Source organism: Hevea brasiliensis, chromosome 8 (genome assembly GCF_030052815.1).
Source record: "Hevea brasiliensis isolate MT/VB/25A 57/8 chromosome 8, ASM3005281v1, whole genome shotgun sequence".
NCBI lineage: Eukaryota > Viridiplantae > Streptophyta > Magnoliopsida > Malpighiales > Euphorbiaceae > Hevea > Hevea brasiliensis.
The window spans coordinates 15,882,871-15,909,103 of record NC_079500.1 but is presented as its reverse complement, the minus strand read 5'-3'; the positions used below and the strand labels follow the sequence as shown (position 1 = coordinate 15,909,103).

General features: G+C 31.5%; 1 protein-coding gene across 2 annotated transcripts; it reads right to left on the bottom strand.

Moving 5' to 3' along the window:
- Positions 1-22,092: 22,092 nt before the first annotated feature.
- LOC110645385 (nucleobase-ascorbate transporter 4) lies at positions 22,093-25,887 on the bottom strand. 2 transcript variants are annotated; one of them, XM_021798531.2, is made up of 7 exons: positions 25,390-25,887; positions 24,685-24,788; positions 24,418-24,600; positions 23,529-23,629; positions 23,350-23,425; positions 22,996-23,055; positions 22,101-22,601 (listed from the first exon to the last, which is right to left on the bottom strand). In XM_021798531.2, exons 1-7 carry the CDS (start codon positions 25,805-25,807, stop codon positions 22,410-22,412), a joined length of 1,134 nt encoding a protein of 377 aa, XP_021654223.2. In that variant the 5' UTR covers positions 25,808-25,887; the 3' UTR covers positions 22,101-22,409. The 2 variants fall into 2 exon arrangements, with proteins under 2 accessions (XP_058008035.1, XP_021654223.2); XM_058152052.1 differs by lacking the exons at positions 23,350-23,425; positions 23,529-23,629 and having other exon boundaries at positions 22,093-22,601.
- Positions 25,888-26,233: the final 346 nt, after the last annotated feature.

The window sequence follows — 26,233 nt, the reverse complement described above, 5'->3', positions numbered from 1 at the left end:
AGCATCCTCTTGCTTAACATGGGTTTTGAAATGGACTTGGGCCTATACACGCATTGGGTTTATGCATAGGCCTAGGTTCATCTCAACTACCACTAGAACTTATGGTTTGAACAAGAAGGATACGAATCCAAAGACAACAAAAATCTACTGGTACCTAGGGTTGAAATCTATGGCTCATGGGCTTCATTGGGTAGGAAAAGGGTCACCCATGCGAGAGCTTGTCCATTAAGCACAACGGCGAGCTATGGCTCTTTATATACTCAAGGTACAGCATGGGGTGTTAGCATTTACCAATTCGTCATAGCTCGAGTTGAACCATGGTTTCCTTGGCTAGTACTAACGCGGCTAAAAGGGTAAGAGTGATCCGTGTGATAGTGTAGTGCAATGCAAAAAGTTTAACAAAGGAATAATATTAGACTAATAGAAACATGTTGGAGTAAATATCCATTTAGTCCTCAAAGGAGTCGCCAAACCGTAGGGGTGGGGCGTGAGGCGAAATATCATCCATTAGAATTATATAAAATGCACTGTAATGCCCAGAAAGATGGTGGAGTCACAATGGTCTCACTTAAGTACCACCTCCTTAGACAAGATTTCCTAGACATGCACTTCATACAATCCTAATAGAATCAAACCACCGTAAGTACCGCCTTCCCATAACACTACCACTAAGATTAAGGATTTATGCCACAAAGGCATAGATAGACAGAGTCGCCACCCGTAATAACCGACATATTCAATGTTTCTTCCGAGGGTCATGGATGGCAACTTACTCCTTGCAGAGTTTCCACAACCGCCATTACCATAGCCCAATGTCTAGGTTCGGATAGTGGGTACGTAAGGGAAGGTGTTAGGCACCCTTTACGCCTGGTCTAACCTCGTTAATTCGAAAGTGCCCTCTACTAATGTTTCTAGAAGTCTTGTTTATTATTCCTTTATTAAACTTTATCCTAAAAAATGCAATTCTAATCCTACACACGCAAGTAATTCACAAAAAGGGTTGTTGTTTACACACAATTTTCATGCACAAGTAATTCCTATCTATGGGGTTGCTAATTATTTAAATGATATTTACCAGATGACTAAAATTAATTTATTATTGGGAATTTAATTTACAAACAAATTCAATTTCAAATAACCCTATGTTTCTATTTAACCTAATTAATTAATTTTCACCAAGTTACCCTAAGGATAATTGAACTAAGTTAATTATGTACATGTGTAATTTATTCTAATATCACATAAGTCCCAAACAATCACAACCTAATAAAGATTTCTAACATGCAAATTTATTTTACAATTACTAAGTATTAAATTAAATTTATTTTACATGCCAATATTAGTTTAATTTACAAACAAGATTAATTTTAATTTACAAAGTATTTATTTAAATTAATTACATGCAAAAGTCAGTTAAATTAAAAACAAAGTTAATTTTAATTTACCAAATGAAAGTTCTATTATTACTACAATTTCATGCCAATGGTTATTCGAGAAGTTTAGAGCTACTTACTTGTTGATAAATGCAGCTGCCATTAGCAAGCTACCCTTAAAAAGGGTCTTCTTCTAGTATGGCAATGATATCCCCGGCTTACTCCCGCTTAGCTCCATATAAGCTCCACGCAAATGCCCTCTTTGGTACTTACCTTAGGCTACTTACCAATTTTGTTTGTAATAAAAATAAAGAAAGTAAATAAATTAAAAGATATTAAGAGACATAAACTAAACATGTGCAGAGTTGTGTATCCTCAACTTAAACATGATTACATGATCCATATGAACATATAAAATAAATTGAAGACAAAGAGCATAGAATTAAAATATTGTGTGGCATAGATCTTGAAAAGAAAACAATAAAAACTGACCTTATAGAAATCTTGTATGAAAATCTTCTTGAAGAAAAGAAAAAATAAGGAAGAACTCAAAGAGTCTTGAATATCTTTAAATTTCTTATAGCTCTGAATTTTCTCTTTCTCTTTCCTCCCATCATCCCCTTCTTCTCTTCTCTAGTAGGGTATTTATAGGGTTTTGGGAGAGAGGCGTGATAGGGTTTGGAGTCTTAGGATGATAAAGTTTAGATGACTTGAACAACTACAATTGTAGAATTCGAATAAGACTGGGAAATGGGTGAAGTGTTTCAACCAATAGGAAGACAGAAAAAATGGAAGGCACCAATAGGGAATGAGGAAGAGGTGTGGTAGGATTTGGAGTCTTAGGGTGATAAAGTTTAGATGACTTAAACAACTACGATTGCAGAATTCGAATAAGATTGGGATATGGGTGAGGTGTTTCAACCAATAGGAAGACAAGAAAAATGGAAGGCACCAATAGGGAATGAGGAAGAGGTGTGGTAGGATTTGGAGTCTTAGGTGATAAAGTTTAGATGATTTAAACAATCACATTGCAGAATTCGAATAAGACTAGGATATGGGTGAGGTGTTTCAACCAATACGAAGACAGAAAATGGACGGTACCAATAGGGAGTGAGGAAGAGAGTGGGGCCAAGGAGGAGAGAGATATTTTGTTATTTTAATTTTTAGAAAATAATTAAATGGGTCCCATTTAAAATTCCTAACTAGGCTTTCTTAGGCCCATGGAGCCCAATTAAACTTAATTAGATCCATTTAAAAAAACTACCCATATTAAATTTAAACAAAATAAAATTTTATTTAAATTTAATTAAATTAATTTTCCCAAAACTTTATTATTATTTTTATTTTTTCAAGATCATGCCACGAAATTAATAATTCAGCTCAATGCCTCCAATTACATCTTACAGTCATATAATTTTTCATCATCGGGTTTCCCACGGCCTCAATGCACATACTCATCACAAAATAAGGGTCTACAGATAGACACAATAAAAATTCAAGTGACCCAAAAATATAAAGATTCACCAGGTATATTGTAAAAGAGAGATTATGACCCGATAAGGGGCATTTTGGTCAATTCACTTTAAGAGTTGATTTTTGACCAAAATATCAATTTAATTAAATAAAAATAAAATATTGAATTATGAAGAAATATTGAGGGAAAAATTAGAGTAAAAGTGGAAAGAAAATAAAAGAGGTAAAAATCTAGAATTTAAATTCCATTTTTGACCTAATTAAAATTAATGACTTATGGGCTTTTGAAAATTAAACTTAATTATTCAATTAAAAAGGAATAAATAAGTATAAAAGAAGACAAGTAACTTTCTTTCCCTTCAACCATGCCAACACCCATATTCCCTCTCCTCTTTTTCTTTCTCTTCTTCTCCAATCTTCTTCCACCATTGTTTTCCCTTCTAAGTTTTAATTCCCTTAAATACCCTTCATAAATCCATAACCCACGAAAAGAAAAGATCAAAGAGAACTTTGATTGAGGCATTGGAGCAAGTAGAGCAAAAGAAATTGGAAGAAAAATTGAAGTTGGAAAGAAATCACTTGAGGTAAGTTTCTTTTCATGTTAGATTAGTTGTATAAGCCTTGAATTAAGTTAGATTATGATGAAATTTCATAAGAAAATAAAAGGAAACATGCATGGAACCTAAACTAGGGTTTTGGCTAAATTGGAGAAAATTAGGGTTTGATATATTTCAATGAAAATGATGATGAAATCAAGCTTAGTTGTAGTATGCATAATTTGAGTAAAGAAATTGCATAAAAGTCAGATAAATTTAATTATGGGAGATTAGGTTCATGGGAAAATTGGAGTTTTGGTGCTAGAGAGTGAAATTGATGTGTGTAGTATTAAATTATGGTCATTTGAGATTTATTTAGTTTGAATTGACATTGGGTTGATGAATGGAGGTAATGAAATGGTAGGATTAGGGAAAATTGCAAACTTTGGTGTTTGAAAATTATGGGGTTTGTGCTAGGAAGTGTCATTGATGTGTCAATGCTAAATTATAGTTATTTTGGGTGAATTAAATATGAATTGAGGTTGGTTAGTGGGAATAATTGAAGAAATGAAAATTTTGAACCTAGGGCAGAATTTGCACACTGAGTTCAATGTGTCTGATTCCATAAATTGAGCTACACAACTCCTATTGTGGTGAAACCAATTGGAAATGAAACCTAAGACATAGGGATAGAATTTTGTGAAGATACCCTGCCTTGAAAATGACCTTAAACTATGCGAAATGAGCCTTGAACTTAGAGACAAAATTCTGGAACCTACAGAATTTGACCATATGAACAGTAAATTTTGTATGGCCATAACTCTCTCTAGAAAACTCTGATTTAGGCGATTCTTAAACCGATGGAAACCTAAGACATAGTAGAACATTTCATATGGAGGACTTGAGGCCAAATTATGGACTTAACCTAATCAAATTGCTAAGCAAATTTGAATCACCAAATCTGCAGAATATGGAAATCACAGATTTACCATATGAACAGTAAACTTTGCATGGCCATAACTCTCTCTAGAAAACTCTGATTTAGGCGATTCTTGAATCGATGGAAACCTAAGACATAGTAAAACATTTTTACGAAGAACATTAGACCAAATTATGTACTTAACTTGATCAAATTGCTGAATGAAGTTGGATCAATAAATCTGCCAGAACTAAATCTACAGGATGAATAGTGACTTAAATAGTAATCGTATTTTGGTCATAACTTGAGTTACATAGCTCCGAATTAGGCGATTCAAAAAGGAAAATAAATTTAAGACCTAAATGAACAATTTTTATGAAGAACACCTCATCAAATTATGATCGAAACTAGGTAAAAATTCGGTTCAAAGATTGGGGCACCAAGCTGTCCCAAAATCAAAATATTCTAAAATTTTCAAAGCTAACTTGGGATGCATTAGACATGCATGTAATGAGTTCTTGGCAGCAATTGAGATTGGTATTGAGGTATTCTATTTGTGTATTTTTAGTAGAAAAAGAAGTTGGAACGGACAAGGAGAAGTAGGTAACAAGGAAGGAGAATTATTGAAGGTTTGTGCACAACCAACCTTTTCTTCGTTTTTAAACTTGAAAATTGCTTGGAATGTGTTAAATTGAATGAGTTTGCTTTGAACAAGTTTACTTTGACTGAAATATGGTTTTTCTCTTACATTTAAGAAATTTGGGTGTTACCACCTTTATATGGATATTATGATGAATTTAAATGTGTTTATTGGTTTATAAATATGATTGTTAAGTGAAAAATTTTTGGAAACTGCTTGAAGCCATAGTTAGCATGACAAATTTTTTCAAACGCCCCAAAGAGTAACGGATACTTGGGGTTGATCATTGATATTGATTATGTCTACCATTAATAACGGTTAGTGGGGTAAGACTACATGAGTACTCATTAGCTAGCTAGCCCTTCCCTCATTAATAACGGTTAGTGAGGTTGAGATTGCTTTGTCGTGGTGTACAACACGACACTGATCGTGAAATTTTGTGTCATGGCCTAAATTGTGTGTTGATGTTGGCAACACTAATGCTTTGTGAATTGTGATTTATAAAGTGTGATTTCTCATTTGAAATGTTATTCCAATAAATGGCCTTTATGGACTTAGAACTATTGTGAAGTTTTCATGCTTAAGAAAAATGTGATTCATTATGCTTTGACAAATTGTGTTTTACCTTAAGTTTTAAAGTTATTAGTTGTGCACCACTGAGTGATATACTCAGCGATAGCTTCTTTATGCTATCGCAGGTAAGGGAAAGGAGAAGGCTACTGAGTGAGAGACTTGAAAGTAGCATTTTGGTATTGTTTGTGGGTATTTACGTTAGGTATACCCTTGTGATTCCTTTGGATATATTTTGTACCTATATGTATGGATGTACGGACATTGAGTAGTTTGTATTTAAAAACATTGCTTTGCTATCACATTTTGAGTTTGTAACTATTTTGCATTTTACTTTGAGACTTATGAAAATGTAACTTTTGCAATATTTAGTCTATCATTATTTTTCAATGAATGTTTACATGGAATTTTAACTATTCTCATGCAATTTTTTGCAAAATAATTGATAAGATAAAAAGCTATGGTTTGTTTTAAAATCCTTTGTAGCATAACTAATGTGTTATCAGTAGGTGGAGTTCGGTAATTTATTAGGTATGCTACAAAAACATGTCCTGCCTTACAAGGGATAAGGTGTGACAGATAGTGTTTCAGTACCTTATCTCATAATAAATCCAATAATTAATTCATATATATACTCAATTCTAATCCCAATAAGCTTAAACTAACGCTCTTGAAAATTTTCATTTTGGGGTTACTATTTATAGTACTATTCAAGTCAAAATATTGATTTTATTATGCTTAATAGTTATGGGAATTCCAATTACACTCACATACCACATTTTGGGTGCCTAATTTGTTGGTTTTGATTGTTTCTTCAAATTTTAGGTCTCTTAGGTACAATTTCAAATTTTCTAGATTCCATTGGTCATGTTGCTGTGGAAAATTAGCAAAGTGTTCTTCATACAACTTGTTCCTTATTGTCTTAGCTTTAATTCTCTTTTTGAATCACTCCATTTGGAGTTTTTTAGCCCAAGTTATGGCCAAATGAACAAACACTGTTCATTTAGTCATTTTTGTACAGTGGCAGTGCACTACACCCGGGTTTGACCTAATTGTTCACTATGTTATGGTCATTTTATGAGCATAATTCCTGAATGAAAAATGTGACATTATGTGTCTATTTTCATTCCTAATTGGCCTCACACCAATTGGGTTAGTAAATTTTTAGTTTTGGTCCCCAAAAGGACCTAGGTCAAGCCGCGTAATATAAACCCTAACCAATCTGAATTGAAATCTCATTCTACTAATTCGCACACACCACAAATGGTCCCAATTGACCATTTCTCAACTCAATTAAGGTCAATTGCATCAATTGACCAATTCCCTAAATTTTTCCTAATTTTCAAAATGTTCAAGAACCCTAATTGCACAAATTTAAAATCTAGTGAAATCAAAGTATATATCCATGGTCTACATACATAATTCAACCTAAACAACCATTCAATTGCATTAATTTCATTCAAGTTCTAATCTCCCACAGGCTGGCCAAATTCCATATTAATCCCCCATATTTATTTTTTTTTTTATTTTTAAGTTGATTTCTAGGTTATTTAAACTAAAAATACGAGTAATCAAAAATTTTCAATTTCAATTGCTTACCTTTACTTTGAACTTCAATTCTTCACTTCACTCCCTTTTTCCTTTTCTTTTCTTCTTCAAATGTCCTCAAGTGAAGTTAACAAGTTTTAGTGGAACAATTTGGGGCCAAAGTAGGGTTATGGGAGTTTACAAGCTTGACATAAGCTTTAATGGAGGTGGAGCAATGGTGGAGAGAGAGAGGAGTGGGCTGCCGATTTTGTGAGGAAGAAGTAAATAATTTTTTTTCATTTTTTTGGTTATTTTATGTCTTATTATGTGTTGTTGACTTGGTCAATTATGGTGGAGAAAATAAAATAAATTTTTGATATCACAAATGATGTCATCCACATGATGCAATAAACCTTTTTCTTTTCTTTTTTCTATTTCCCTTAATTTTTTTATTATTTCTTTAATTTAATTTCGATTCTGAAATTTTTGTTTCTCCAATTTTATTGACAATAGGTCGAGTCACCTCTAGTGGTGAATTGACCACTTGTTCTCACGGCCCGATCCGCTTATAAGTAATTCAATATTACTTCCGATCCCCGACCTAATTATTTGATCCGCTTAACAATTCTCTTCGTGATTTTCTTTTCCACTGTGGTTCGCAATAGTCCTAAGGACCGCAAGGCCACATTTTCCGATTCAAAATTCGTTACGATAGCCTTCGCAGTCACTTCCTAAAGGTCACCCATCGTGACTCTACCATTTAACCTTTTATGTTCTGCTTTTGTTATTTATACTTACCTATCGTGTAGTCACTATTTATTTTCATTCAAGGCTTATCTAGGTGTCTTAGATGTGGTTCTAATCCTTAATTGTCCTGGACACCTGGCCACCGTAACAAGAAATATACTGTGCCATGCAAATAGGGGTGTTACAATTATAGTGTGAATTGATGCAATTGAACATGAAATTGATGATTAGAACATTTGATTGCATGTTGTTTGAGTAAATTGAAATTTTGGAGTTAGGGTTTAGGCAAACTTAGGGTTTTGCTCATGTGTTGGTGAATGAAAGTCCTAATGGTCAATTAGTAACCATTTGGCTATATTTGATGAGGCATTGAAGTGATTTATGCCAATGGAATTGAGTTTAGGTATGTTGCCTTAGGTGACCTACAGGGCTAGATGTGACCCCAGTAAGTTTGGGTAGTTGTAACTTGAGAGGTGTAGGTTCAATTGGTACAAGGCAAATTGGACATGAAACTAGACACATAATGCACAACTTTGATGAAGAAACCTTGCTTAGAAAACAAACTTAGAATACCCTAAAAATTGACCAAATTCGGGTAACTAATTCTGGACTTGGTAAAAGTGACCAAATGAACAAAATTTTTGTTCATTTGGCTATAACTCAGTGTAGAAATATCCAATTGACTTGAATTTTATATCAATGGAAAGCTTAGACAATTTGGAACAACCTTCATGTAGAACACAAACTCAAATTCTGGACTTAGCCTAATGGAATTATCCACCAAAGTCAGAACACCAAATCCGTAAAATAATTCTACCTGCACTGGTACAAGTCAATCCAGCCAATTATGGTAAAATATCCATAACTTGAGCTACAAAACTCCAAATGGAGTGATTTAAAAAGGGAATTAAAGAAGACACAATAAGGAACAACTTTCATGAAGAAAATTTTATCAAATTCTTACTACAGCCAGGTCCAATAGAAAAGTGAATTTGGACTTCAAATTCTAAAAATTTGAAATAAAACCTAGGAGTCTAGGAATTGAGTTTGGCAATCAATGCCAACAAAAATAAAATGCAAAATGTGGTATCTTCCTGAACTTAGGCTTAACAAATCTATTATAAATTAAAAAGTCAACCTTTGAAGGTAAATGGTCAAGTGAATAATAACCCCAATGATATAGGAAATGGTATACTAAATTAGAAAAACTATTAGGATGATTAATATAGATAATGTGATTAATGAATTTAAATTCTTGAAGTTAAGTGACTCTAGGATTTAAGGAAAATTTAGTTAAATTTGAAATTCATGAAATGTTCATGGATTACTTGGAATATGAATGATAATTTGTATACATAGTGTAATGAATAAATGAATATATGAATCGACTTTAGTTCTCATTATTGAAAAAAGGATAAGGAAAAATACTTTGAGTACAATTACACATGAAAATAATTGTTATAAATTGTGATCAATATGAATGACATAATGAATGAATAAAATGATGAATGCATAATTTAGGTAGAATTGTATTTTAGACATTTACACTTCAGCTAGGAATAAAAATTGAAATGTTATAAATTATAATTGGAACTTGTAATGAAATAATGAAATAATAAAACAAAATATATTAACATTTAATGGTATTTATGTGCCCATGTATTGACTAGACACATGTGTCAGATTAGATAGATTGGCATGCCAATAGGGTATTATTTGAGCAATACTGCGTAAGATTTTATGCCTGTACTTATGGTTTTATGCCTACACTCATAGCTTTTATGTCTGATTACTTGTTATCATGGCTTTTAGCCATACTGATCTATTATCATGGCTTTTATCCATACTGATTGCATATGTGGTTGACGTTCTGTATTTCACGTCCCATGGTATGACGGCCCGAGACATCGCGTGTCCAAAGTACAACGACTGCTATCCAATTTAGTCAACATGTCATAGGTTACTTGGGCAGTAAAATTTATTAAAATAAGTTAAGAATATTAGCAATTAAAAATATTAGAAATTAAATAAATGAGCAAGAAGACTTAAAATAAATTAGAATAGTTATTTAGTAGAAAGAATTAAAATGAACTGGACTAATGTTAAAAATTTATCTATTATGAAATGACTCTGAAAGCCTTAGTTATTATGAACTAATCAAAGATAACCTAGAAAGTATTGAATTAAACGATACAAAAGAGTAGTAATAGAATTATAATTTAAATAAATGTTACAATGAACTATGTTTTATTTCCACCTATATTTTGCATATTATTTTCTTTCTTATATTATTGCACCACTAAGCAGAAATGCTTAGAGCGATGGATTTGTTTCCTTCGCGCTGGTACTGAAGCTAAAACCCAGTGGATATTTGATTGAGATTTTTGGAGTCCAAATCACAGTAAGTATCGTATGTATAAGGTTGTCACCTCCTCAAGAATGCGTGTAGATAGAGCCCATATAAGTCATATTATGTATTTTGTATATTATAATTAGTTATTATGTTGAAATGTAAATTATGGAATTGTAATTAATTTGTATATCATGTAATTTATGAATTTATGTAATTAGTTTGTACATTGTGTAAAATTTTGATATATGAATTGAATATGGAATGAGTTGCAAGAGTTGAATGTGAAATGATTATGATGAGCATGGATGATATTTTTATTATAAAATATTATTGAAAATTTCAAGCAGGTGAATAATGAAATACGTCAACTGGATATAAAATAGGGGAAACTCTATCGCTTTCTACTATGAATTTAATTGATATTAAAATATAACGAGAACAAAACTATTAAAGGAATAAAGTAAGATAAGATAGGGTGTTCTGGCACCAAATGTGACATGCCTTGCTCTGCTACACTGTAGACGGGTGAGGGGTGTTACAATTCAATTTATTGCAGAAACTTTTGGGATATTTTAGAATAGTCATAGAGTATGTGGGAATTACACTTAAACTAACTTAATGAGCATTTCCCTTCTTGCCTAAGACAATAGCTTTTGTTTTCAAGATTGAGTTTTTACCTTCACTCTTTCTTTAATAAAATTCAAAGCTTGCACTTTTGATCTTCCCCAAAATAATGGCAATCCAAGACACTTGTCCTCAGCACTCATCTACTTTAGGTTCATCATAGCTAGATTAAACTGAGACTTGGTATGCTTTCTATAACAAATACAAGATTTGTGATAATTGATTCTTTGCCCTGCTTGCCTGTAATAGCTAGAAAGAATATTGAGGATTGCCCGAACTTCTCTGTGTAGCTCTTTCAATAAGAGTGTCATTTGCAAATAAAACATTAGAAAAAGTAAGAGAATATCTAGAAAGCTTCATGTCTTTAATGCTATATATTTGCTATTTTACACGAATAATCTAGCCCACTTTGTTAATATTATTATATTTATTAACTAATATCTACTTTTTTTTTTTGAAATGTTGGAATTGTGAAGTTTAAATCTCCACGCCACGTACTATGAGTTAGATACCCAATTACTATAATACTAATAATACATATCTATCAATGAGATTTAGCTTGGTGATACTTGTTATAAATAGCTTGTATGTTAGATAGTATAGAGAGAAAGAATTCCTATATTGTTAAAATATAAGAAAGTGAAGGAATGACAAGAGTGAAATATGTATAGAATTTTTTATATATATATAATTCAATATATATTATTCTATTATGACACTTAACAAGTAGATGTATCTGTTAATAGACAGACATATCAATTCTATACAAACAGTCACAACTGTTTGTATAGGTATCTGTTAATAAACAGACATGTCTATTCTATACAAAAAGTCATAACTATTTGTATAGGTGTCTGTTAATAAACAGATATGTCTATACAAATAGTCACAACTATTTGTATAGGTATCTTTTAATAAACAGACATGTTTATTACATAAACAGTTGTATCTATTGGAGATAGACAGATGTGTCTATCTAGTAAAGGTGCCATGACTTTTCATTCTTTATAAATATGGATGAGCTTTTTCAATCCAGATATACTACTTCTACTTCTTCTTCTTTTCTTCTAATCTCTCTAAATTCAGTTCATATAAAAAGTTCTTAAGGGAAATCTTCAGGAGTTGCTGTCTGCAGATTTCAGGCTTTGTTGTATCCTGGAGGTATATTGCTATAACCCTGCAGCAACCTAGTGGGGGCAATTAATACCTTAAAGATAGTGATTCATCACGCCTCAAAGCCTATTCTACACCCACTGCTTCAACAATTTTAAGGTATTAATTGCAATGGAGTCCAAGGCTGTTTCCGTGATGAATCAAGAGTTTGTGAAGCTTGATCGTTTTGATGGGACAAACTATGTTCACTGGAAAGACAAGATGCTATTCCTACTCACCACATTGAAGATTTCTTATATACTTGATCCAAGTCTGCTTGCTATTTCACCACCAACTCCAGAAGATTCTGAACAAGTGAAAGCAGATCGAGACAAATGTGAAGAAGATGAATTGCTATGCAGAGGTCATATTCTTAACAACTTGTCAGATAGGCTATATGATCTATTTACTTCTGTCAAGTCTCCAATGGAAATCTGGAAATCACTGGAGTTCAAATACAACTCAGAAAAACAAGGTGTGGATAAATTTCTCATCATGAAATATTTTGAATTCCAAATGGTTGATAATATATCTGTTATGGATCAAGTCCATGAGTTACATGTCCTTGTTTCAAAACTTAAAGATTTGAAAGTAATAGTTCCTGAATCGTTGCAAGTAGGAGGAATAATAGCAAAACTTCCTCCTAGTTGGAATGATTATAGGAAGAAATTACTGCATACCACAGAAGATTTTTCTCTCGAACAGATTCAGAAACACTTGCGCATTGAAGAAGAGACAAGAAATCATGATAAGAAATTTGTTTCTGAATCTACTACAAAAGTTAATTTTGTGCAAGAAAGTCAGAATTTTCAAAAGAAAAATTCTGGAAGTAAGGGAAAGTTTTCTGAAGCAGCAGGCAACAGTACTAGTTATGGCAGCAATAGCAAATCAAAGAAAGGAAGAACTTGTTACAATTGTGGCAAGAAAGGGCACTACAAACGTGAATGCAGGTTTCTAAAGAAACATAAGAAAGAAGATACGAATAATAGTGCTCAGAATTCCAATAAAGCAAATATAGTTGAACAAACTACTGAATTGATTGCAATGATATCAGATTTGCATATTGGAATGGTAACAGAACTCAATATGGCTACAACAACCAAATCCAATGATTGGTGGTATGATTCTGGGGCTACTGTTCATGTTTGCAATGATAAGACTCAATTTAAAAATTATGAAGAAGTTGTAAATGGGCAGAAAGTTCTAATGGGCAATCATGATTCCGCTAAAGTGGTGGGAAAAGGAAGTGTTGAATTAAACTTCACTTCTGGAAAGAAGCTATAATTAGTAAATATGTTGTATGTGCCAGAAATAAGGAAAAATCTTGTGTCTGCTAGTCTATTGTGTAAGAAAGGTTATAAGGTTGTTCTGGAGTCCGATAAAATAATTGTGTCCATAAATGGACTATTTGTGGGAAAAGGTTACTCATGTGATGGAATGTTTAAACTCAGTATTAATAATAATATGAATATTTCTGTTTATACTGTTGAGTCATCTTTATCTTTATGGCATGATCAAGTTAGCACATATTAGTTTTAAATCTTTAAAATTTATGGCTAAACATGGTTTAATTTCATATATAGATGATAATAAAAAATCTTGTGAAATCTGTATACAAGCAAAAATGATTAAGAAATCTTTTCCAAAAGTTGAAAGATGTTCTAAGTTATTAGAACTTGTGCATTCTGATATTTGTGAATTAAATGGAATATTGACTAAAGGAGGAAATAGATATTTTATAACTTTCATAGATGATTTCTCCAAATATACTTATGTTTATTTAATGAAAAATAAAGATAAAGCATTCCAAATGTCTCAGATTTATAAATCTGAAGTTGAGAATCAAAAAGGAAAAAAAAATCAAAATTTTAAGAAGTGACGGAGGTGGTGAGTATTTTTCCATTGAATTTTCTTCATTTTGTGAAGAAAATGGAATTATACATCAAATAAGTGCACCTTATACACCACAACAAAATGGGTTGGCAGAAAGAAAGAATAGAACCTTAGTGGATATGCTTAATTCTATGCTTGTGAAATCTAATTTGCCAACAAACTTATGGGGAGAAGCTTTACTTACTGCTTGTCACTTACATAATAGAATTCCTTCTAGAAAATTTAAGATTTCTCCATATGAATTATGGAAAAATAGAAAACCTAACTTGAACTATCTAAGAGTATGGGGCTGTTTAGCATATTATAGAGTTTCAGATCCTAAAAGGACTAAATTAGGTCCTAGAGCTTTGAAAGGAGTTTTTGTTGGTTATGCTGAAAATTCCAAAGCTTATAGAATTTTAAATTTAGACTTAAATGTAATTGTAGAATCTAGGGATGTTGAATTTATTGAAAATAAATTTCATAATGACCCTATACATGAGCCCATGAGTAGTTCAAGTCAAAGCAATGGTTCTAGTATTGATATTAATTTTGAATCGACGTCTAGTAATAAAAGAAAGTTAGATTCTTCTAATAAAATTAGAACAAGTCAACGTATTAGAAAAGAAAAGAATTTACATCCAGATTTTATATCTTCTCAGGCTATTGTTTTTCTAGTAGAAGGCAATAGGTTAGTTGTACTTAACAAAATACCAATTTTGTTAAATGTAGAAGATGATCCTAAAATGTTTCAAGAGGCAATGACTACAAGGGATGTGGCCTTTTGGAAAGAGGCAATCAATGATGAAATGGATTCATTATTATTTAATAATACATGGGTTCTAGTTGATTTGCCACCTGGTTCCAAACCAATAGGATGTAAATGGGTTTTCAGAAGAAAATATAAAACAGATGGATCGATTCAAACTTTTAAAGCTAGATTGGTTGCAAAGGGTTTTAAACAAAAAGAGGGAATTGACTACTTTGATACATATGCACCAGTGGCTAGAATAACATCTATTAGAGTACTTTTATCTTTAGTATCAATATATAATTTATATGTACATCAAATGGATGTTAAGACAGCCTTTCTAAATGGTGACTTAGAAGAAGAAGTTTATATGGAGCAACCAGAAGGATTTGTTTTACCAGGGAATGAAAGAAAAGTTTGTAAATTAATTAAATCTTTATATAGTTTAAAACAAGCACCGAAACAATGGCATGAGAAATTTGATTCTGCAATTTTGGAATATGGCTTTAAACATAATAGTGCTGATAAATGTATTTATTCTAAATTTACAGATCATTTTGGTGTGATAATTTGTCTTTATGTTGATGATATGATTATAATTGGAACAAATATGGAAGGTGTGAATGATACAAAGAAGTATCTAACCTCAAAATTTAAAATGAAAGATTTAAAAGAGGTAAATACAATCTTAGGTATCAAAGTAAAAAAACATAGTGGGGGTTTTGCTCTTTGCCAATCTCATTATATTGAGAAAATATTAAATAAATTTAATCATTTAAAAGTCAAAGAAGCAAAAACTCCATATGATGTTTCTTCCAAATTAACTGAAAATTCTGGCAGAGCAATTGCTCAAATTGAGTATGCTAGTACAATTGGTAGCTTAATGTATGCTATGCATTGCACTAGACCTGATATTGCTTTTGCATTATGTAAATTATCAAGATACACTAGTAAGCCTAGTATTGAACATTGGAAAGCAATTTCAAGAGTTCTTGGTTATTTAAAAAGAACTATGAACTTTGGTTTATTTTATAATAAATTTCTAATTGTGTTAGAAGGTTATACAGATGCTAGCTGGATAACTAGTATTAATGATAATCAATCAACTTCCGGTTGGGTTTTTACCTTAGGAGGATGTGTTATTTCTTGGGCATCAAAGAAACAAACTTGTATAACCCATTCTACAATGGAATCAGAATTTATAGCTCTAGCAGCAGTTGGTAAGGAGGAAGAATGGCTAAGAAATTTTTTATTAGATATCAAGTTGTGGCCACAACCGATGCCTACTGTTTCCTTACATTGTGATAGTCAAGCAACAATGTCTAGAGCTTATAATAAAATTTATAATGGTAAGTCTAGACATATTAGCTTAAGACATGATTATGTGAGACAATTAATCTCTGATGGAATTATTACTATTACTTATGTCAAGTCTTGTAATAATCTGGCAGATCCGTTTACAAAAGGGCTCTCGAGAGATATGATAAAAAATACATGTGCTGGATTAGGATTAAAAATATTCCATTAAATTTACTAATGATGGGAACCCTACTTTATAGTATTATTACTAAATAAAGTTTAAAGGATAACAACAAGTCATTAGTAAATGTTATAATTAAGTACTTAGTGTATAAAGTTAATGGAATGAGGATGAGTATTTATAATCTTAATGAAGTTTAAAATTATTACAAAGGACACTTCACCTATATGAACATAGGAAGTGGTGCCGCTTCAACAAAAGTGAGAATAACTTTTGTAAATGTTCATGAAAACATGAGGTAGCACAAGGCCATATTCGTGCTAAAATTTTGGTGAACTTTTTAAGTTGAACTAATTAATTCGTGTGTGTAGTATTTCCGGTTTTATTTAATAGGAATCTAGGTTTAAGCTAAGGCTACCATGATTTTTTTAGAACTTTGAAATACTTACACTAAGGAAAAGTTTAAATCGAAAGATACTTTTCATTATGCATGAAACAATGGAATCTAACAATACAAGCTAAGTGGGGGATTGTTATAAATAGCTTGTATGTTAGATAGTATAGAGAGAAAGAATTCCTATATTGTTAAAATATAAGAAAGTGAAGGAATGACAAGAGTGAAATATGTATAGAATTATATATATATATATATATATATATATATATATATATATATATATATATATATATATATAATTCAACATATATTATTCTATTATGACACTTAACAAGTAGATGTGTCTGTTAATAGACAGACATATCAATTCTATACAAACAGTTCCAACTGTTTGTATAGGTATCTGTTAATAAACAGACATGTCTATTCTATACAAAAAGTCATAACTATTTGTATAGGTGTCTGTTAATAAACAGATATGTCTATACAAATAGTCACAACTATTTGTATAGGTATCTTTTAATAAACAGACATGTCTATTACATAAACAGTTGTATCTATTGGAGATAGACATATGTGTCTATCTAGTAAAGGTGCCATGACTTTTCATTCTTTATAAATATGGATGAGCTTTTTCTATCCAGATATACTACTTCTACTTCTTCTTCTTTTCTTCTAATCTCTCTAAATTCAGTTCATATAAAAAGTTCTTAAGGGAAATCTTCAGAGTCATTGTCACAGATTTCAAAGCTTTGTTGTATCCTGGATGTATATTGCCATAACCCTGCAGCAATCTAGTGGAGGCAATTAATACCTTAAAGATAGTGATTCATCACGCCTCAAAGCCTATTCTACACCCACTGCTTCAACAATACTAGAGTTATCTCCAATGCTGTGAAGTCTCAAATTCGAATATAAGTGGAAGCCATTTATAGCATAATACTAATACTACTTTGCTTTGGCTTGGCTTGTCTTAGTTTCTTTACCTTCCTTGCAGAATTTTCATACTCATCTGAAATATGTCAAGGAATCAGCAATCACCATACAATTTTCAAACTCTATTTTTAACTAGGTATCCGCTGGCTCCAATGATCATAAATAAGAAAAAAGAAACAGAATTTGAAAGGAAAATTATTCCAAAATCAAGGGCCTTTTAAGTGTACAAGAAAGTAAAGTAAACGTTGAATTTGGTAACCAAAAAATAGCAAAACTGAAATTGGGTTTGTCCACTCTTTTTATTATACATGTATTGATTGCAGGACCATTTGTTTCATGAAATATCCATCATCTTTGGAGTGGTCCTTGGTTGATGTTGCTAGGATGAGGCTTTTTCTAGAATTTTTGATACTACATAATGGTCGTTGATAGTGGGCATTGATGTGCTTAGTTTTGATGCTAGTTTATGCCAGGGACCTTATTTATTTGTTTATGCTGATTGGGTTTTCTTTATGCTTTGGTTTTGAGCTATTGTTGCAACGTTATTTTCATTTTTGTAGCTGAACTCTATTTGATCTTGGCTGTATTTCCTTTTGTAAGGTTTGTGCACTTAGCATGCTAAGTTTTAGGTTTGAGTGTATGGGGTTTTTCGATTGACCAGGGTGTAATTGAACTTGTCTATGCTAAGTTTTCCTAATTTATATTAATAAATTGTTGCTAAAAATAGGAGTTGTTATGTGTTAAATTAAGTTTGGCTTAAAGTTCAATTACACCCCTATACTTATTGAAAAAGTTTAATTTAGTTCTTTTTAATTTTTTTTCATAAGTTTAATCCAGAAATTTCAATTTAAGCTCAATTTAACCTAAAAATTAATAAAATGAAAAAATTGAGCTTCTTAATATTTAGGTTTAAATAAAGAAATCAAGAAATTTGACTCCAAAATTAAGAAATTGAATTTCTTGATTTTTAATTCAAATCAAGAAATCAACAAATTTAGCCCAACAATTTTGATTTTTGGGTTAAATTGAATTAAAAATGAAAATTTTAAGTTATTTTAGATAAAAAAAATTAAAAATGGGCTAAACTGAACTTCTCCAGTAAGTACAGAGGTTAAATTGAATATTTTGCCAATTAAGTTTTGTGTCAAATACAAAGATCAAATTAATTTTTTATCCATTTTAAATTAAACAAAGGCGAAATGCAACATATACAACCTAAAACATTAAGAACAAAACAATATTTAGCATTTGATTAACCATGATTACTTATTAAAGATTGTTTTACCCTCAAAAACTTTTCCGAAACATCAAAATTTCTACATTTTTCTTTTTTACTTCACCTAAAAGGAATAAGAATTTCCATATCCAATAGTTGGTGAATATGAGCACCTTTCATTAGTGAAATAGTTTTTAATGTCAAGAGACACCACAAGAGGGGTGGGTCAACAGAGAGAGAGGTTCCTAATAATTAGAGGCAAACACAAAGGAGGAGGAAATTGCTTCTATGGTGGTGGAGATGTATGTTTGATTGTGTAATTAATGTAGAAGATTCAAGATAATAGTATAGAAAACTTATAACTAAGATTGTTGAAGTAATAACCTTTGACACCATATGTGATTTAATTGGTTTCATTTGAAACTTGAAAGATCTCACCAAAGCGATGATTTTAATGGCATCATTGTTACCTTTGACACCATTTAAGTGTGCCTTTCCAATACCTATAAATTTCTAACGAAAATGTAATTACAACAAACTATAAAAGTCTATCCGCTCATACGAGAACGATTTAATCCCTAAGGTAGACCAAATTTGAACGTGTTGAAGCAAAGATAAATCTTCCAATCCTCCTTCAATGCCTCAACGGCTCCACCACGTCCTCCTTCTTCTCCTCCTCCTTCCTCGCCATTGGCCTCTCTTTCTTCAGCTTCTCTTTGGGAGTTAGGAGATCAAAAAGGAAAGCTAATATAGTTGCAGTCGTTGATGCGGATGAGAAAATTACTTGCATTATTTCTTTGAACTGAAACCCAAAAAAAAAAGAAGAAAAATCTATAGTGTACGAGTCCCTTAATATGTTACATGAACTTCAATAGGCATCTGTAATTGAATACTCACCCAGGAGGATCTAGAAAGAGGAAGAACTTGACCAGAAAATAAATCATAATTATTGAAGTATTTATTAATAGAGAGACCCATAAAGAGAGAAATGCCTAGAATGAACTTTGACCTGAACCTATCCAATTCGCAGTAATAGAGATGTGAGAACAAGAACGTTAAACAACGGTGCCTTGTTGACTAAGAAACTGAAATAAAGAAGAATCCCGATATTCCATGGCATTGTCTGTTCGGAGAATTTTAATGTCACAAGAGAACTGAGTTTTAATCATTTTTGCAAATGTGATGTAAATTTGTGATAACTCATATCGATGTTTCAAAAAATATATCCAAATAAACCGAGAATAATGATCAATAAATATCACAAAATAATGAAAATCATTTATTGAAGAAATAGGAGAAGGACCCCAAATGTCAGAATGAATTAAACCAAAAGGAGTGTCTGAAGTAGTATTATTATGAGAAAAAGATAATGCCGGTTGTTTTGCAAGCTGACAATTTAAACAATTAAATGACTCAAACTTAGTAGATCCTAATAATCCACAAGAAATTAAAGGTTGAATTTTACTGGCAGAAGCATGACCAAGATGAAGATGCCATTAGTGAATGGAGGAATTAGGGATTGTAGCTGCAGACACAAATCTCTAAGGAAGATGTAAAGATGCAAGCTTAAATAATCAACCCACTTTGCGACCCTCCCCAAGATTCTATCCCGTTTGTGCATCCTGTACCTGGACACCATGGGGAAAAAAAAATAACATTTAGTCCTTTTTCACACAACTAACCAACAGAAATAAGATTAAGTGCCAAATTAGGGATATAATAGGTGTCAGGGAGATGAAGATTTGAGGTAGACACATGACCAGTATGTGTGATGGTCATTTTAGTACCATTGCAGTATGGATTGGTGGTAAGGAAGATACAGGTTTTGCAGAAGACAAGAATTTAATACTAGTAGTCATATGATTACAATATGCATAGTCAAAAAGCCAATAAGAATTACCCGGAGTGGCAGACATGGCAGCAGGAGAATTAGAAGAGATAACCTGTTTGAATAGTGCCTCAAGATCACTCATGGTGATGGCAATAGAACCCTCAGTAGCAGCAACAGTAGTGATAGAGGAAGATCCAGGCTTTGAGACATTCTTGAATTTAGAATGCCCTCCTTTTGGTCTTGGAGGGCATGTGGGACAATGTTCAAGAATATGACCGTAACCATGATAATATCTGCATTCTATAGTAGGACAATATGCAAAAGTATGACCAATTTGATTACAATACTTACAGAGTTAATTGCTAGATTTCTGATGTGAGGATCGAGTAGTTGCAAGAGCAGTTTCAAATTGAGGAGTTTTATCCAAACTGAGACGAGTCTCTTCAAAAATAATCTCTTGAATAGCAGTATCCAATGATGGGAGTGGATTTCGATGTAGCAGGAACGCTCGAACGGCCTCATATTCTAATCGAAGAGCCATTAGAACTTGAATGAGATGAAGATGATCTTCACTGATTTTGGCCTAAGATATTTGATTCCAAATGGATTGGACCTGGGCAAGAAAATCATTCACAAATTGACCTGCTTCTTGTTTCAGATTACGAAGAGTAGTCCACAACTGATAATAGTGGGCAAGTCCAGTGGTCTGATATCGATTAGCCAAAAAATCCCAGATTTCTTTTGCAGAGTCATGATTAGCAAATTGGATGTGGATGGACGAGACAGAGGTATTACGAAACTAGGTGATGATCTGATGATTTTTACTATCCCAATCCTCAAGACGGCCAAGAATTTTGCATCGCCATCGTTTCTTGTAGGCGTAGTGATATCTCCAGAATAATACGTCAAAGCTTGCAAGCTATCAAAAAACTTTTCATTCCTTAAACCCAAAGATTATAGTTGGAACCAGTCAGAACTGTTGCAATAGGTTTTGAAATATCATATTTCTCCATTGATAACAAGATAAGGAGAAAAAAAAAAGTATAATAAGAGGAATGAAAGAATGAACCAGAACAGGTTGTAGAGAGAGAAGAGAAATTCTAGAAACTAGAAATAAAAGTTTTATGGCTCTGATACCATGTTAGAAGAAAGAATATAAGTAATGAAAGAAATGATTGTGTATTTGTCTGTGTCTTATTTACAGAGATATTACATCTATTTATACATGAGAATATGAGCTAATTTAGACAAGAATAATAATTGTTGTAATTATGCTACACAAATCTCCTATAATCATGCTAATTGCTATAATTATGCTATACAAATCTCCTATAATCATGCTAATTGCTATAATTATGCTAACATTGCCTATGCTATTACATGCTGCTTTAACTAATTGAAATCTTGTTGATAGTCAAAGTTTGGTAAGCCAAATTCATTGTTGTAGCTTCAAATTTTAGGCTCTGATACCATATTAGAAGAGGAGAGAAATTCCAGAAACTAGAAATAAAAGTTTTACGGCTCTGATACCATGTTAGAAGAAAGAATACAAGTAATGAAGGAAATGATTGTGTATTTGTCTGTGTCTTATTTACAGAGATATTACATCTATTTATACATGAGAATATGAGCTAATTTAGACAAGAATAATAATTATTACAAATCTCTTATAATCATGCTAATTACTATAATTATGCTACACAAATCTCCTATAATCATGCTAATTGTTGTAATTATGATAACATTGCCTATGCTAGTACATGCTGCTTTAACTAACTGAAATCTTGTTGATAGTCAAAGTTTGGTAAGCCAAATTCATTGTTGCAGCTTCAAATTTTAGGGAAACAAAGTAGCTAGGTTTAAACTCTTTTGTTTCACTTTTAACACCGACTATATATTTATACAAAGTAAAAAAATATTATATGAAGGGAACAATTATATATGTAATTCAACATGTAAAGTGAGAAGATAAAGCAAGAATGAAAATCAAGTTGTAGTTGGTAAATTTGATCTCACCAAGGTGCAGCAGGAATGAGCCCTGAACGATCAGTGCGACAATTATTTTGTTTCTCTTGAGATGCATTATTATATGCACCAGCCACGGTCAAAATTTCTGCAAAGGTCCATGCAATTGCAATCGAGATCGTGATCACAACTGATCGAACAAGCATAGGTCTTTTTGGTTTCCAAATATAGGGAAGGAACTGCATTAATAATATGAATTTCTATATGAAAAATAACCCAAAATATTACATTGTGCATATAAATTTAAAAATTTTGAAAATTCATGTTTTGGATTCAAATATATTTTATTTTTTTCCTTAAGTTTTTTCACTTAATATATCGTAATCTGAATAGAATATCATGAAAAGGTCTAACGATCCAATTTGGTCAGCGACTTATGTTAAATTTTTTCTAGTCTTATAATTAATAAAATTTGTACTTATAAAAAAAATACTTTGACAATTTACCTGAATAATATAATTTGCCTAAACAAATTGTAAAAAGAAAAAAAAAATCTGATTCTTACATATTACAGGATAGATCCAACTACAAGAGAACTTGGAAAATAAGTAATTAATAAACCATGTAACTTACCTGGGTTGAGAAAATCACAATAGCTACTGCTGGGAGTCCAATTTCAATACATTTTGCCAACTACAAGCATCAATCCAATTGAAGAAATATCACATCACGTATAATTTCAAATTAATGGAACAAACTGCAACATTAACATGCAATTGGATGGAATATTATATTCCAGCTAACAAAACATAACTTTAATTTTTATAAAGAAAATTTTATTTTATTAATGAATATCATTGAATGAATGGATAAATTTTAATTTAATAATAAAAAATAAATTAAATTAAAAATAAAATAACTATGGAAGGAACCTACAAATTATGTCTATTTTATAAAAAAACCAATTGAATAAAGCATAGGCCTTGCCTGCGGGAATCCACGGTCATAAAGCCCAAGTCCAATAAGAGTCACAAGAGGAATAGAAGAGAGAATGGTAAGCTTGCTGGCATCATAAGAAATCCAAATTAAAGCTCTTAATAAAAAAAAAAATCCCAAATTCCACTAAAATTTATTTTATATATTGAATAAATTACAAAATATTCCACCTTGCGAAAATCTCCCCTAGACCAGAGAAACCAACGATGATTTGAAGGAAGGACCCAATAATACTTGCTCCTTGTATACGTCTCATTGATCTTTTAAACATCTAATGCACAGGACCACCCACAAAAAATAAAATATATATTAATTAAACCATATGCACTGCTTCTTAATAACCTAATTGACGTTAGATTTTTTTTTTTAATATATTTATTATCAAAGTGGAAAATTTTGAATTCAAGTCTGTTTCCTTTTGATAAGGGATATGTGCACGATTCTTTCTGTTGCAGGGAAAAACAATACTATGTGCCAGAAATTAAATAAAAGTGGACATACATCTCTCGGCCTAAAAATTTAAAGTCAAGTGAGGACTTTAATTAGACAGATATTCTATAGGTTAAAATGTGGGAAATAGGTAACTATAAAAAAAAAAAGATTTTTAGCACCGAATTCAACGATCTAACGTATATTAGTGGCAATCATAATCTTTCACTAATTTAAAGTTAATTTTAAAATTTAATGATAAATTTTAATATATTATTAAACACTTTATCGATAAAAGTATTAACAATGGATTTATGAGATCCATTGTTACGATGAATTATTATTATTATTATTATTATTATTATTATTATTATTATTATTATTATCTTAAAAAAAACTTCATATATAAATTTTATTAATTTAATATTCATATCAATTCAAGCGAGTTGGATCAAATTTTCAAGTTGGGATGATCAAGTTGACTAAAATGGATAAAACATTATTAATTTAGTATAAATCTAAACAAATTATGCATCATTTCGAATTAAACATACTTAAATTGGATTAAAAAAAATGCCATCTCTATGTACGTGATATAGATAGATAGCATTGACAAAATAGGCAACCAACCTGACGAGGAGTGAGTGTCGCACTAAATTTATTATTAGTTGATATAGCAATGGAGATGGCTGGGATGATGAAAGCTTCGGATATTTGCATCACCACCGGAAGTTGAGAACCCAACAAAATCTGCGAGAACGTGTTTATCGCTGCTGTAAAGAGCGAACTTTGGATTGCTTCAGCTTTCTCAACCTCATTTGCAATAGAAAAAGATATCAATTTTCAGTAATTCAATGCTTTCCCATCAAAAATTACGTGCATGATATTATTGTTTACATTGCCACCACCCATCAACGCCGCAAGCGTTGAGGGAATGATCATAGCAGTCCAGACGATCACTATGCTAAACTGCAATCCCATGAGATAAAGAGATGGCTCTCCTGCAATCAAATGAACGGTTGAGATCCGTATTATTGTAAGTGAGAGTGAACATGTAGTGAATGATTTCTTAATTAAAAGATATTATTTTTCATAATTTTTCTTTACAAATATTTTTCTTTTTTTCTTTTAGTAAAAATAATGTAAATATTTTTTTAAAATAAAAATAAATAAATATTTTATGTTTGTCAACATTCAAATAAATAATTTTTAATAGTTGATATATTTTTTTTGGTATTACTCATTGATATATTTATATAAAGCAGATATGTATATTTTATTTTCCTTCACCAATTAATTACAATTATTGCCCATATTAATAGATGTCGATAATTACATATTATTATCAACAATTGATAATAAGATGAGATCATATCCACTTAGCAATTAAACTAATACCTAAGATTATGCATCCCTATTTAATAACGTGATTAACAAATCCACCAAATGTGTTTTTTTTTTTTCCTTTAAAATACAAATTGTTGTTCATAAATACATCAAGTTGAGTATTGGCATTCATTGTGTATAGAAATTAATAATCAGGTGATTAAAAAAAATATACACAGAAAACTTTTTTTATTAAGAATGAGAGAGAAAATTTACTCCAATCTGGATTATCTCCGATAGGAATGTCAACTTCAGTTAGACGGGGCATCGCCTGAGCCTGTCTTTTTCGATATTGCACTGCAAGACCTGCATCTATCTGGCTTCTTGTTCTGGACGGTCGTCGCCGTCCTTGCTGTGGTCGTGTTTGTGGTGGTGGGGGAGGTTTCAATGATTGTTGTTGTTGTGGAGGTGGAGGTGGAGGAGGAGGTGGAGGAGGCGGTGGAGGTGGAGGTGGAGGTGGAGGTGGCGATTCATAAGCGTACGTAGAAGAGCTGGGGATGCCGTAGTTGGATGTAAACCAATTATTTTGGCAATTAGGGCATTGAGAAGGAGAAGAAGAGAAAGAGAAGTAGTAAAGTGTTGGACTATACTGGCAATAAGGGCAGTTTGGGATGCAGGTATCGATGCCTTCCATTTTTGTGTTCTTGATCACTGTATCGTACGGGCGACTTTTAGATGAAGTAGGAGAGGCATGAGGCAGAGACCAAAAGATGAAATGCGGAATTTTGAGGGAGTCAAGCAGAAAAATAAATAAATAAATAATAAAAAATGGAAAAAAAAAATGTAAAGAATATACACGTCTCAGTCTCTATTAGGTGGACTAATAAGAAAAATTAAATTCAAAATTTTATATAGTGATCTAATAATTATTTTAAAAAAAAAAACAGATCTAAAAATTAAATTTAAAAGTTTAAAATTAATTTATTACTAAAAGATATTATTAAAAATTATTTCAAAAAATAAGATGTCATTAAAAATAAAATTAATGGTTTTTAATAAATTCAATAAAACAATTAATGAAAGTTTTAAAAAAATTAAGTTAGTTTAATAAATTTTTTTA